Here is a 15,238-nt window from a genome sequence, read left to right on the forward strand (position 1 = left end):
TTCTTCCTTGCAGTTCATGTACTCGTGCCTGTAGGGTCGAAGTAGGCTTGCCATCCCACCTCATCATGTCCTCTCCGTGGTCACGCAGGTAGAACCATAGGGTGGCCCGTGGTGTGTATCCCCTTCTTTGAGCCAAAGGACGCTTATTCCTAACAGCTGAGACACTGCTCTGTCGAGGTGGGGAGTAGGACAGATCTTCTTTGAGTTGCTGGACCTCTTGGGATAGTTTCTCCACAGCAGAGACAAGCGAGGAAGAGATATTTGTGTCATAATCCCGGAGTCTATCTATCACCTCTGCCACCGTTGGTGTCTCGTCATCTTTCCAGGACATCACTGCCAATGAGTTTGCATGCGAAGATGGTGCGCTCCGTACAAACTTCCGCCACATGGGTCGTGTGCACTCGGCTTCATCTGGATCTTTGGATGACCGTTGATCATCCAGGTCACCATAAATCACCTCAAACACAGCTAATTCCCTGAGATACTGGATGCCTTTCTCCATAGTTGTCCATTTTCCTGGGCGATATGTAACATCTTCTTTAAAGGGATACCTTTCCTTCACTCCAGACAGGAGTCGCCTCCAGAGGCTGAGGGCTTGTGGTTTTTTTCCAATTGCTTTGTCAACGCCCCCTTCCCCAGAAAGGGATCCCAATTGTTTGGCTTCTTTTCCCTCTAGTTCCCCATTATCCCAGCATCGGAGCAGCCAGGTGGCAATGTGCTCACCTGAACGACGGCTATAATCTTTTCGCATATCTCGCAACTCGCTTAAGGACAGGGATCGGGTGGTCTCTATTTCATTTATTACTTCTCCCTCCTCTCCCCGCGATGGCCCTGGTTCTTCATCATCCCGTTCTAAACGAGTTGATGTCCGCTTCCAATATTTCGTCTTATGTATGGGGGCAACTGATACTGGTACGGGTTTATTTTCTGAGCCAGCTCCGGTACTTGTTGTGGGGGTTTGAGTGGCTGCAGTGCCTGTTGTCAGGGCTGGATTGTCTACAGTGCCAGTCACTTTGCATTTCAATCCAGAGACATTCTCTTCCCCCTGGGGGCACTGAATACTGTTGAGCAGGGCTCGGTATGCATGGGCCAGACCCCAGCACGTTGCAGTTATCTGTGTCTCTCTGGAGTTCCCAGCGTAACAACATACTTTCTCCAAATATTCTACTAGTTTTTTAGGATTCTGCACTTGCTCGGGGGTGAAACTCCAAAACACTGGGGGTGCCCACTGCCCTAGGTATTTGCCCATGCTATCCCACATGCCCTGCCACTCGTAACTATCAAGCCTCGGGGCAGATTTCTGGGTGATATTCTTAAGTTGCTTAGTCAAAACCAAAACAACATGCCCAAAAACTAACAATGACTGCACCTTAACCACCCAAGGATGTTCAAGATACAAAAACGTTGTTGTAACAAAGGCACAGACATCATAGAACAAAGTTGCAAAGGTATTATTCTGTATTTCCTCCATATAAAATCTCTCAGAGGAGGAGGTATAATTGCTAATTGCCTCAACAAGGTGGTATCCGAAGTACAGTAACGGTTTCAGCAAAAACCCCAAATACCAGATAAAGCTGAAAACGAGTGTTTGTATAACAAATCTCGTAGGCAAAACATTACTAATCACAGCAGAACACAGCAGACTCAAACAACCAACACCGATTTTTAACACCCACTGCAAAAAGGACAACATGGTGCTGGGACCAGCAGCTGTTGTTATCTCCAACCCTCGAGCCCCACGTTGGGCGCCAAAAAGACTGTCGTGCTTTAGCCGGCAGCTCAGCCCCACACAGTCGCTCGCTCACTCCCCCACCGGTAGATGGGGGAGAGAATCAGAAGGGTAACGCTCGTGGGTTGGGATAAGAACAGTTTAATAATGAAAATTAAAAGAAACAACAGTAGAAATGCAATGTAAAGGAGAACAACGAGAGGCGCAAAGCCCCGGGGGAGGGGGGAAGGGAGGGGAGAGGGGGAACGAACCGCCGGAACAAACCGCACGCGCCGCAGCCGCTCGCCGCCCGCCGACCCGACGCCGCGCCGCCCCCGCGCTGCCACTGCCCCCCCTCAATATACTGGTCATGGTGTCACATGGTATGGAATGAACCTGCCATTGGCCAGTCGGGGTCAGCCGCCCCCACCATGGCCCTGCCCCTCCCAGCCCCCCCTGCCACGCCACGCGGCAGAGCGCGGGAAGCTGGAAAGGTAGCTGACCCCCACAGTGAGGAGAATTAACCCCTTCTCAGCCAAAACCAGCACAGTTCCCAAACTAGTCCTCATTCCCAGCATTTTGGCTTTGGGTGATTTGAGTTCTTGTCTCTCCCACCTCTTATTTTCCAGTCAGTCTCAATTGCCAGAACTGTATTAGTTGGCCATTTACTTTGGGCTAACCCAATAATTTTTTTTCTGCTGACCTTAAAATGTTTTTTGTACAGCAGGCTGAGTTAGAGTTCTGTCAATTTATAGTAGAGGCTTCAGTGCAGACCATTAATCTTAACCTGGAGTGTTTGGATGATTTATTTAATATTAGGGAAGGATATATCAATATCTACCTATGGTCTTTAAATTAGCTGTGGGGTTTTTTGGTAACTTACTATTTATGGGCTCCCTAAAAATATGAATTCAGGTTGTGTTTGGAACAGGGAAAAGAATAAATTATTCCAAAAACTTGACAATTACAGGGGAAGATAACGGGCTAGACCACTCTTCCATGGAACTATGAAGATGGCACATGCTATATTTCTTCTCCAGAACTTACTTCACTGATAAGTCGGCAGCAATGATGAGTGCAGCAAATTTCTGAGGGAAAGTAGCCTGTTCTATTTTAAAAAAAAGACACCAAACAACACCACAAAACCAGGCACATAACAACAACCCCCACTCCCATCTCCCATTTCAAAAGACACACACATACAATAAACCAATTTCAAATCAGCTGGTAGTAACTGCTGTGGGTTAAAGTGCAAGACTGTTCACTGAGCTACGAATCCATTTCCTCTTCACTACGGAAAAGAAACCCACATATCAATATTCAATATGTAGGAACAAAAATCTCAAGGGAAGCGTTACGACTTTTGTCTAATTTTCCTTGCCACAGTAGCACATTTTTGTTTTGTTGAAGAAGCAGGATTATTTGCGGAATATCAGCTCGTTGTCAGCAGGCAGCTTCTCAGAGTTAGTTATAAGATAACTGCACTTTGAAGCAATCTCTCGTTTGGAGGTGTAGGTGCCTATGAGAGTGGCTGTAGCTGTGACTTCTGCAGTCGTCTTTGACCATGAGGTACGTTATGGGATTGGTTCTGATTCAAGGGGTACTGACTGTTAATGGAAATAGTAATGCTTGTCATTCTGTTGTAGTGTACATAAATTTGATGCTTGAAATGAGCAAGGAAAAGCAAGCAGTTAAGTGATGTCTGCACGCTCCTGCCTGAGAGTCTTCCACCTCTCTTCTGGGAGTGCCACTCCTGAATTTTCTCCCTTGTTTTTTGTTTTAAGCACGTCTTTGTTCCAGTGACAGAAACAAAAGGCCTTGGATCTCCTTGTTGTGGGAGTGAAATAATGTTGCTTGCTCTTTGCAATGGGGGTTCTCCAGTCAGTTTAAAAAGAAAACAAAAAACCCCAACCAAACGTAAAAAACCATCCCTCCAAAAATATACCTGAAATCTCTGGCATTTTTTTAAACTGTGAATCCTGCTGTGCAGATGCCTGCTTCTTCTGACCTGCTGCATGCTGAAGGTAGAACGAAACATACCTTTTTCTCTCTCTTTGACAGAGTTCAGCACATGTTGAGGGAATCAGAGGAGCATTACTTTGGCACAAGCACCCAAAATCCTAACACACGCACACATGCTGCTTGATGTTTCATTTCAGGTTATAAACTGGATTACAACATGCTTTTGCCCTGTGGGCATTACCCGGGGAAACCAGGCTGGATCCGCCTGATGCATAAAACCAATCTGGCTAAATGATTGCCAAGTGGAAAGTAAATGATGTACGCAGAATCTGTATTTTTAACAAGAATTTAGATTACATTTCAGTCATCCTAAATTATTATTAATATTATTTACCTCAACAGTCCAAGAAGGGAATAAATATTATATTTGGAAACTGCTTAAAGAGCTTAGGACAACATTTTAAACTTCTAAAATAACTATATCTGTCCTAATTAAGTCAGAGTAGCACAGACAGTATTTAAACCCCATGGTTTTTTCTTCTTGATGCAAATGGACCTTTGTGTCCTTTTATTTGTGAGAGGCTTTGTTAGCCTCAGTTAGCTGAAATACTTGCATATGATTTGTTTTTTCAAAAGAAAACATTCACTGTATTTAAAGATGTAAATACTACCTTGTCTGCAAAAACCACCAGCTGTTATACTGGAAGACAAAGCTAATTCTATGTTGCTTTACTTCAGTAGAGTTCTGTGTATTCACAAGCATTTTTTTTAACAACCTTCTCTGCAGAGCTGAAAAATACCAGACAAAAAATTTCTATTTATTTCCTTTGGTAATAGCCTAGTAAAACCTGAATTGATCTGTGATTTTTTTTTTTTTTTTTAGTAACTGGGTTAACTAAGAGAATACACTTTTGCATTAATGTTTGTACAAAAGTGGAACAGACTGTTAACTTTGATTCTCACGTTCCTTGAATATGAGTTTAATAATTGCTGCTTTAAATATTTTACTTGAGTCTGAGTCAGGTCAAACACACATCTCTGTAGTACAAGAAACTGCTACTAGTTTGTGTGTCAGTAGCACAGCTTTCCAAAGACATTCTTTGCTTCTGCTTTAAACATCTGGAGAGACAAAGAGCGTTTGTGGGGTCTTTTATTGTTGCTGAAAGTTGTAGCAGGGAACTGTGTTCCAAGAAACACCCTGAATCCTGGAAAAATCGGGGTAGAATCATTAAGTGTTAAGCTTTATGTCCTTTATAAACGAAAGTGCTTTCATTTCATCTGTGGCGAAATGTCCTGGCAATGGATGTTGCGTAATGTTTACTCTCCCCTTCGGAGTTAAATTCTTTTTCCGATTTGCGAGTAATATTTGCATATCTCTGTCTTAGCTGCATTGACATGCCAGATGCACGGTGGTAGCTGTCTCCGCCTGCTAATCCTGTAATAACATTCTGGTGACCAAATTCAATGGCCCTGCGCGAGCCTCGAAACAGCTGATTGCTGAGTAGGGAGGAAAAAAAAATAACCCAGCGAATCTCGTTGCAGCTCTCTGCTGCATCCCTATCCCACAATCCCTTGCACCATTTGCTGCAGTCTTTCTACACAGGCTGAGTGAGAAAAAGATGTGCTAAATAAAGATTGATTGGTTTGAATCCGAAGGGGTCTCCCACTTGTAAATGACCCGGGGGAAAAAAAAAATTCATGACGACTTTACTGGGCCTCCTCTTATTCTTCCATTTTTCTTTCCACCTGTCCTCTTCGTGGAATGGAGCGTCATTCCTTAGAGCACAAAATCTGTTGTGCATCTACTAATGACTATGCTGTGATAGGGATTCTTAAGCAGTTTTACGCGTGAGGCTTGAAATATTAACAGATGATGGTTTGTTCGTTTGGATTACTGTGGAACTGCAGCTCCGTCCCTGCAAGGATTTTATCCTCAGCACTGCACTGATTAAGCTATTTTTCTACAAAGATGGGTAGGTCTAAAATGCTCAAGTTTGCTCAGTGTTATTCCTGATGGCTGCTGCTGGGTTTGTCCTTCTGTTTCGGCCCTTGATCGTTCATTATGCTTCTGCATGCTGTAAGAATGAAGAGGGTTGCTGTGTTTTAAACAAGGCACCAAGCTGATTGCAAGAGTGGGAGATAAAGGAATGCAAATTTAGCTTATGAAGCCTTTTACACAAGTGGACTGTGTGGTGGTTATGATTATTAATTTGCTGGGTCTGTTCTGTATCGGCTAATTTTGGGGCTGCTGCTAGAAATGGCTTGAATCTGTTCTTTATTCCTAAAGACTGTGGGGAGGCGATATATCTGTTTTAAGGACTTTCAAACCCCAGCTCCCCCAGTCCTTGAAGCAACATTACTGAGGTTCCCCACCCTTTCATACGGCTCTCAAGGCCTAACTGTTCCTTTGGAAACGTTGCCATTGGAAACCTATTCATTCATAATACATGAATAGACCCTCTGGGCTGTGAATACCATTGATAAGAAGAGGATGAACAAGCTGCAAGCAATTTGTTCTCCTCAGGCTGTACTTTCAGGCTAGTTGCAGTTCTGGCTGGGTGGAGTTCGGTGATAGCGGTGTATCAGCAACAGGGAATTCTGCTCTTTTAGGAATAAATCCTGGGAACTGAGCAGACAGTTTTAAGTTTTCCCAATGTCCTGTTGTCAGCCAGGCCACAGAGACTAATAGGGAATTTGGTAACTGTTGAGGAATTCCGGACCTCATTTGAAGATACCTGTGGAAAGGGTGCACTTTCCTATTACGTGGCTATATTTATCTGAAACAACTCTTCTGGAACTGTTATTTGCTGTACCCTAACATTTTTTTCCCCCCTTTTCTAATACTACGGGAAGTTCTTTTCATATGGGTGGGGCCACATCCTGACTTTCCTTCTTGAAGGCATGAATATGTAGCAGGAAGGCTTTCTGCTAGAGTAGAGAGCCATTGTTTTCTCCTTTCTTTGCTGTATAGGATATTTTGAATGAAAATCAATAGTTGTATCTCCAAGCAGAAGGAAAAAGAACAACGTTACGTTTGGGGTGGCTGAAAAGGTAACGACCCTTGAGCCTCAAAGGGGTGACAAAGGCTTTACATTTCGGAACCCTTTTCTGCACTTGATTTAGCAAACCTGAACTGCGTTTCCGTGGTGTCCTTCTTATAGATAAATGGGTGGGGTTTTGTGTCGCTTGGTGCAATGTTGCACAACCCTTGGCTTTTCATGTTTAAATTATGAAGAAATGATTCTCAGACTTATTTTCAAAGCTCGTGCTTCAGCTGCTGTTTATTAGATTGTGAGACAGAATGAACCTGCAGAAAGAGCTCTGGCAGCTTCTGAGCTCAGAAGATGCTACTACAAAAAAGAATGTTTTTCCTGTAAAAATAGTGTTATGTTGCAAAATCTCCTACTGCTAATACATCTGGAACTTATGATGCTATTCTGAGGAACTGCTGTGAGTACCACAGTGAATCAGAATAAATGCTGTCTTTGGTGAAATTCAAAAGCATAATCTAAAATCTACAGCTTTTCCTCAAATAGTCTTTGGTTATACAGTTGCTTTCATTGAGTCAATGGGTAAAATCATCCTTCTCGTAGCTACATCACATTCATCAAAATTGCATCAAACGTGGAGTCAGCTCAGGGAGGCTGCAGAATCCTGGAAATCACATACTCAAAAAACTTTTTAAAATGAGCAACTTGTGTAAGACGTTATTGTCTCAGGTAGTGGCCAAAGCTTGAAATGTTCTGATTAAATTCTATTTTCAGGTGCATGTTTTAAACCTGATTTATGTGAGCATAGGGGATAAATGACAGTCATGGCTTGCTGTGTTCCAGACAAAACATCAAATATTAAAAGCACTTATTTCTGAATTGTTAATGGTTTCTTTCACTGACAAAGCCTAAAGCATGTACATTTGAAAATTAAAGCGGCTGGAATGAGCTTTGTGTATGAAACACTAAGAATGACCTGATTTTGCAATGAGATTGGGGGAATGTAAAAGACTAAGTTGAAGATCAGGTGAAATCAATATGAAATTTTTCAGGCATCAGGAGTTTTTGTTGTATAAACACTATTTGCTGGTGTAGCTGTACTTGATGGCAGAAAGATGAAATTACAGAAAATAATCTGGTTGCTAGAGAACTCTCTTCTGTTAAAAAACCGGCAGCGTTCACTGGAGACCTTTCATATCTTAAGTACAATTTTATTTTTAATAGTCTGTGCTCAGTCTATAACAAAAAAATTACACTGTTCCTAACCTATCGGTGTCCTTCTTATCAAGCAAGCCTTCCTGCTTCTGATTATCTTGCCTGTTTTGTTTGAGTCCCCACCCCGAACTTTTGGGTAGGGAGAGTAGGCAGCGAACACAGCTGCATCAGGGGTGAAATTAATTTTCTTTTGAAACACATCACTGATGTTCTGCACGTTATACTGCCAAAAGCATGAATACATTAATGCATGTTTCATAGTCTGCTCTTTCTACTCCCATTTGTGAAAGCTAGATATTTTGGTTCCACTTCTTGTAAAGCCATTTTTAACTCAAGCTTTTAAAAAGTAACACAGGTTCCTACTGATCTCCTAAGGTTTATTGTGTGTGATTTATGGCATTTAAGTAGGTGAAATTAATTTGTGTTTATGTAATATTTCCATTTTATCTTACTATGGGGAAAGAAATTTAAAAAGTGAAACAAATGATCAATTCTGAAATTATGCATTTTTGGGTCATGAACAAATATTATATTTTACAAGTATTACAGCAATTTTTAACCTTGTAGATTTCCCTTTCTTGGAAAACAAGGAAAAAAGGGCCCACTGTAAGTGTTGGGCATTGAATTACATGTCAGTTACTGCTGTCGGTGTTAATTGTGAATAACTTTATGCTGCTGTACTTGCTAGCACAGAGGTGATTCCCCAGGAACCTGTTATCAGGGAATTCAGTACAGCGTGTTCCATAATCACTGTCATTGTCCTAGAAATATCCACTTGCTCAATGTAGTAAGTAAACCATACCTGTACGGCTGAATACACAGCTCAGGAAGAACAGCGTGAGTTCAACTCCGCCAGAGTAGTGCGTCGTGCATTCAATACAGGAAGAAGAGCTGACGTAACGCTGCCAATAAAATTATGGGTCACACAAATCATTGTGGAGTTGAGTGACCTTTAAATAAGCATGAATAGCACCAGCGCAGAGGGCTTATTATTTCTGTGTTGGAAAGCCTGAACTGCCCTCAAGCCAAATATCGAATGTCTGAAATGGATGACAAAAAAACAGGTGGAAAATGTTTAGGGAAGAAGTTACTACCTCAGGAGTGTACCTGCAGTGAAGGACCCCAGCTGGGCTCGCTGCTCACATGGAAGAGGAGCCCTTGTTTCGCTGTGGGTGCTGCTCTGTGGCATAAAGTGCTGTGACAGAGATGCTGCGATCAGCTCCCCAGGGACGGAGCCTGCGCCTCCCAGTGCTCCAGCCTGTTCGAAATGCTGATGGAGAGGAGCTCTTGCTGGGCCACCCTGCCAGGACCTTTGCTTGTCAGGTTTTCCTCAATTGTTTTAGCAGGCAGTTTACTTTTCTCTGAGGTTGATTCCTTCCTTTTCCTCCTGTCTTCTCTTCCCACATATTAATTCTGTTGGCTATAATCTGTACCTCCATCTGAAAAGAAACAAAGTTTTTTTCTCCCTGTGCCTTGTTCCAGGACAGGAGGAGTTCCAAGCCTGCTGGTGTTCCTTTAACCTGCAATTTTAATTCTGTCAGTCAGTAGGCCTTTTTCTTACCATTTTATTTCATGCTTTATATGCCAGGGTTATGAAGAGTCTTGAGTCCTAGGAACATGACTTACACTTTTTCTGCCTAGAATGCCATTTTTTTTGTGTTTATTATTTGGATGTGCTTCATGTATCCTTCACCCTACCTTTGCTGATTCTCAGCAGCTATCGGTTGCCTCTTCATTGCTCAGTTTCTTTTATCATGAGGATTTTCACTTCACCTACCTTGCTCCTGTTGCTGATGCAAAATTTGAGCACTCCCTTCCCAGGGGCTGACTGGTTCTTAAGGTTCCTTCTTGGGGGCTTCCTGGAGTCCAAACCTGCCATATCTTTGGCAGCGTGAGCGCTGATAAGGTTAAAAAATGTTAGGTGAACCATTTTCAAACTCTCTGTGACGCAGCCATTTGACTGGCTGGTGCAGTTGCAGTTTAAGCATTTTGCCAGTGGTACTGTAGACTTAAGAAATCCTCTGTTTGTTAGCACTGGCTGAACCTACTGGCACAAGAACATTTTTATCGTGGGATTTCTTTAAAACCAGACAGCCCTGTAACTCTTTCAGTCCAGAGGCAACATGCCTTTCCAGTATGCCTGCTCAGACAGAGGTGTTCTGTGTGGTGGTGTAGACCTGGCTGACTGTTTCCCAGGCTCTCATCAGTGATAAATCATTCTAGAAGTTTAATTCGTCATTGTTTTGCTTTTATATGAGAATATGAATCCCTGCATAAGGATGAAATGTGAGTGAATTAGTTGTTGATTTTGTTATTTCATGGAGATTATAAGACATTTTCTTTTCTTCTTTTCCCCACCCCACTCCAGCAGTGTGCAGGGTAGAAGGGAACAGGACCCATATGTCAGTGGTCTAGGATGGCCAGTGAAGGCTCCAACATCCCAAGTCCTGTGGTCCGTCAGATTGACAAGCAGTTTCTGATTTGCAGCATATGCCTGGACCGCTACAAGAACCCCAAAGTACTTCCCTGCCTGCACACTTTCTGTGAGAGGTAAGTCCTTTCCTCATGCTGGTAACTACATATTTGTGTCATGCAACAAGCACAGAACAATGCATGCTTTAGTGGACGGGGACTTTTCTCTTTGTTTGTAATAGTTGTGTTAAGGCGTCATAAAGTCTGGGAAGGCTGGAGAGGCAGGAATGTAGAAAAAACTGTTTTTTGTGACAGGCAGGAAGAAGAGACAGCAGTTGAATATTTGGAATACATTCCCTTTATGCAAGAGTAAATAAAAAGTAAATCCAGTGAAACTAATGAATACAGTTACAACAGTGTGAAAGGTGATAGCAGGCAGAATTTGGACCTCAAATTAATGGCCTCAAATTTATACTGATTAGCCTATAATTAGAAACAATAAAAACCTTTCTTTGTTGATTTACTAAGCAGTGAAATAATTATACCATCCTTTAATGTCCAAGGGTTAGACATGCTATATACATTATTAATAAACTGTGATTAAATGTCTTCATTATTATGTAGCTTGGTTGACTGAAGTGGAAAAATTCTCTGAAAAGAGATGTCATAAACCAGCAACCTGCCTTCTACTGTATTCAGCTGAATGAATTGAATATACATAGTGATACTTCAACGTTACATTATCCATCAAATGGTGGAGAAAATACAGCATCTGCAGAAAAGTTAGCTGAAGAATTATTGGTTAGAGTTCTCTATCTGATGATGGGATGCAACTCTTTGGATTATATATTGAATGGCAGAAGAATTTTAATAAATGGTATTTTGTGTGAACATTTAGTTCAGTAGATTTCCACCTCATAGAATTGTGGAGTGCAAATTTAATTTTGGACAGGCTGCAAGAAAAATTATGGATCTCTGAGTGTGTCAGATGGAATGGTCTTTCGCAGAAGAATAGGAAACGTCAACTTTACTGAAGTCAGCAGTGAAACTCCCACTGAAGTCAGAGAAGTCAAGATTTTTGCCATCATGTCATAAGTTTCTTGACTTCAGTTCATGTGTAAATCATAAGGTCAGCTTCTGGTTTTCCCTGTAATCCTCTTATGCTGATCTGGTTATGGAGAGAGGTTGGAAGAACTCCTCCAATGTACTGATGATGTACAGAGCCTAAGCTCTCCTTTCACAGAGCCCTACTGGGGGGGTCAGGCGGAGGACTGCCAAGGGAGGATGAAGAATGGTGCAAGCAAAGCCCTTGGAAGTGGATGAGAGCTGTGTAGCTGCGTGAAGTCACACTTTCTTGGTTGGCATCTCATGAGGAATTTTAGACTCCTGAAGAACTGCATTCTGCAAAGCTTACAGGACCATACTGAATTGCCAATTACAGTTGAATGTTGCATGCCCAGTAGCTGTGAACTTGATTTTCAAGGCCAAAAGCAGCACTACCTACCACCTAGACCAGTCTGCTGCACATTGTTGATCACAGAACTTTTGTGTCAGATTTATATTCTATGAAACACAGTTTTTCGTAAAAACAAAACTGTTAAACAAAACCAAACCCACCCACCCCCCAGTCAAGTGCAAACAAAAATCTTCCCCCAAACTCCCCTTAACATAACTGTAATAACCTAGGACATGCTCCTCTATGTAGTAAAGAGAGCTCTGTTGATTCTGGCTACCTGCCAAATAACTTTCCTAATTGAAATAAATGGAAAAATTTCCATTGGTTTCATTGGAACCAGGTTTTAGCTCTGAAACACTAAACCCACAGATACAAGCTAATAAAGGAGATTCTATTGGAAAGACTGGGGTCAATCACAGGTTAGTCAGACACAGGCTCAAACTCTTGATGCAGTAACTTCTCACAATATCTGTCAGACTTTCTCTGATAGTTCATCATTTTTACAATCCTGTGAGCGGGATGCGGTACGTGGCTGGGAGCATGGATCCCCTCTGCACAAATATCTCTCAGAAAGGCCCATAGCTGTTAAAGTTATATCAGATTATTGAGCCTTTGTTCATGTGTCAGAGGAAAAAAGGAAAGGAAAAAAGGAAAAAGGAAAAAAAGGAAAGGAAAAAAAATCCCCATAACCACTTTTACTTCTGAAGTCTGGTGAGGTACCTTTCCTTTTATAAGTATGAGTAGCACTCTTTCAAACCAGTTCTTAAACTGAAGGGAGTTTTTTTCCTCTTTGCTGACATTTTGCCTCCCTCTTTCTCCTCTTCCACCCCCCTTCCCCATAGGTGCTTACAGAATTACATTCCAGCCCATAGCTTAACCCTTTCTTGCCCCGTGTGCCGCCAGACCTCCATTCTGCCAGAGAAAGGGGTTTCTGCACTCCAGAACAACTTCTTTATCACCAACCTGATGGATGTCCTGCAACGAACGCCGGACAACAGCATTGAAGAGTCCTCCATCTTGGAGACTGTCACCGCTGTCGCTGCGGGCAAACCACTCTCCTGCCCCAATCATGATGGAAATGTAAGTGAGATGAACTGTTATATGTACAGGTACTGGTATGTACTGACTGGTCTGGTTTGTCATGGATATGTTGTTCTAAAACGATAGTGGTGGAATCAGAATCACACTAGTTCTTTGATGTTATGTCAACAAAAGACGAGGGATTCTTAAAATTAACTCAAATGCTCGTAGTAGAGCATTGTAAAAGAGCAAGGTTATTATTTCGTCTTATCAATCATCTTGGATGATACTGTCTTTTAGCACATTTGATCAAAATTGTTGTCCTGCAAGTGCTGAACCTTCTGCCTTTGCCTCTTTGGGATGACTTTCCATAGCTCTTTTATTTGCAGACTCGACTATTGCCATGGGAACATGTGGGCTCGTTTAGGCATTCTGTGTCAGGGACCTTATAAGCTTAACTGACCTGCACGCTGAGGCAGTACCAAAAGCTATGTGAGCTTATTGACATGGAGCCAAGTAAAAGGGTGTCCTAGCTTAGGGTGCTTTGGGTCAGCACAGGCTAGAAACAGAGAGCTTCTGTTTAAACTGCACTGTTTTGTGCATCTCATGTATTAGTCCCTGGAGGCTGCTTTGTTTTTTTCCTCCATCTACATTTTTTGCCCAGCATCCCTCCACATACACCCTCAAATCATGTCAGTGTATTCATTGGCAAGTATCCCCAACTGAGTAAGTATCCCTGGATTATTACAAGAACAGCTCTAACTCTGCTTACTTCACAATTTCCAGTGTTAACCTGTGTGGCTTTGTGGTAGGCATATGAACTCCTGTTTCATAGCCAGGCTTATGCAAACATGCAAGCAGACCACATTGCAAAGCTGAGCGATGCTGTGTTGTAAACTGAAAGCTGTGCTTCTATGCAAGCCAAGAAATATGTGCCAGTATTTTAAGACTACTTTTGGGGAATGTTTTATTTGATATTCAGTTTAGATATATAGGTTGTATAGGAATAATTCAGCTGATAGGTGATGATAACTCTTACACAGGAGCAGGTCAGTTCCCTCTCCTTTACTGACCTGCTGGAATTAGGTAGACTTGTAGAACTGATTTCCTGTACGCTCTGATTAATGATTAACTGGTGTTACTTTTAAAATGTGTACTATACCTATGTGTGTGTAGTGGTTACTGATTAATACATTTCTAGTTTTTATTTGCATTTCATTGGCTCTCCTTAAAATGAGTCATAGTTCTTTTCTGATATAGCAATCGTGTTAGGGGCCATTTGATTGTGAAATGCAGAAAAAAGTGAAAATGAGGTGTTGTTGTTTTGCATTTTACATTATCAGCTTATGATTCTTTGGGTGTGCTTAGAAAAAACTAGCTTGCCTACAATTAAAAATATGTCACCTTATACCTCTCTGAGAACTCCTTTCTAGAAAAAGGTGAGTTTGTTAAGTCCTCTAAACCAAACTTACTTGTCCTGCCTTGAAACATAGCATGCCTTTTAGGATGCTGAATAGTGTGTGATAGGAATATCTTATTGCTTCGGTAAGTACCTGGGAGGGTTGGGGACAGGCTGAGCATGACCCCAATTTAAAGCTTTGTGAGCTAGGAAATTAAAAGCTAAAGTGCATACATTAGTCCTTGTGATGGGAGGAGCTGAGATGAACTTTGGGGAGAGCTGCTTGAGGCTGGCCAGGTGGGTCTGGCTGAAGGGTCGGGGGCACAGAGCAAAGTACTGGGCACCTTAGGTCTGACTGAAGAAACGGGCTTTTGCTGGTCTTATGGGTACACAGCATGAGGGCACTGTGTGGCAGGTGACTGGCTGCTAGCAGCTTTGCTGGGGGCTTCAGGGAGTGCGAGAGGACTGGGGTGGTAGCTGGAGGAGAATGCCTTCCCAGAACGAGCAGTCATTCTGCATTGAATCCTCTCTCCATTAATTTTTACATATTACTTGGGGTAGGGCCAGATCCGTTGTATTTTTACTATCAAGGGAAAAATTTGCACCAAGGATATATCATTTAAATGTTACCAGATTTTCTTTGTATTAGCTTGGAAATAAGCTTCTGTTTAAACTATTTTTTTTTACACTCTCAAGCCATGCTGGATTTAAACCTCTCTGATTAAAGATCAGATAGAAACTAATGTGCAGATACTTTCTCTTTGGCTTGCCTGTCTGGTTGTAACTTAGCCTTCCTCAGGCCGTGTAGATTAGATACTTTCCCTTCCAGTTGGTCTCTTATTCCCACCAGTCATATTTTCCATATGTGTGTGTGCATCCTATTCCTTCTGCGTACATCTTCTCATCCTCTGTTGTGGTATCTTTGTTGCGTGTGTTTGTATGAAAAATGAAACTTAGCTTGTAGTATCTTAACATGAGAGATGTTTTCCTGTGCTTGAACTATAAACAAATGCTTCCTCATATTCACTCAATGTAGAGCACAAATATATGTTCTTGTTAAATCTGAGTAATAGGGC

The 15,238-nt window shown here is 42.1% G+C and overlaps 1 protein-coding gene across 18 annotated transcripts in view; it reads left to right on the forward strand.

The window, feature by feature from the left end:
• Nucleotides 1-15,238, forward strand: part of TRIM2 (tripartite motif containing 2) — a 132,322-nt gene that overhangs the window by 80,895 nt on the left and 36,189 nt on the right. For 10 of the 18 annotated variants that reach the window (XM_075090949.1, XM_075090953.1, XM_075090959.1 and 7 more), the window contains 2 exons: nt 10,244-10,425; nt 12,586-12,823. In XM_075090949.1, the coding sequence (XP_074947050.1) occupies nt 10,292-10,425; nt 12,586-12,823 (372 nt within the window). In that variant the 5' untranslated portion in view covers nt 10,244-10,291. Of the gene's footprint in view, nt 1-3,185; nt 3,278-5,269; nt 5,644-10,243; nt 10,426-11,239; nt 11,417-12,585; nt 12,824-14,227; nt 14,309-15,238 lie in introns of those variants that run through there. The other 8 variants (XM_075090955.1, XM_075090957.1, XM_075090956.1 and 5 more) reach the window with 5 other exon arrangements.

Source organism: Phalacrocorax aristotelis, chromosome 4 (genome assembly GCF_949628215.1).
Source record: "Phalacrocorax aristotelis chromosome 4, bGulAri2.1, whole genome shotgun sequence".
Classification (NCBI taxonomy): domain Eukaryota; kingdom Metazoa; phylum Chordata; class Aves; order Suliformes; family Phalacrocoracidae; genus Phalacrocorax; species Phalacrocorax aristotelis.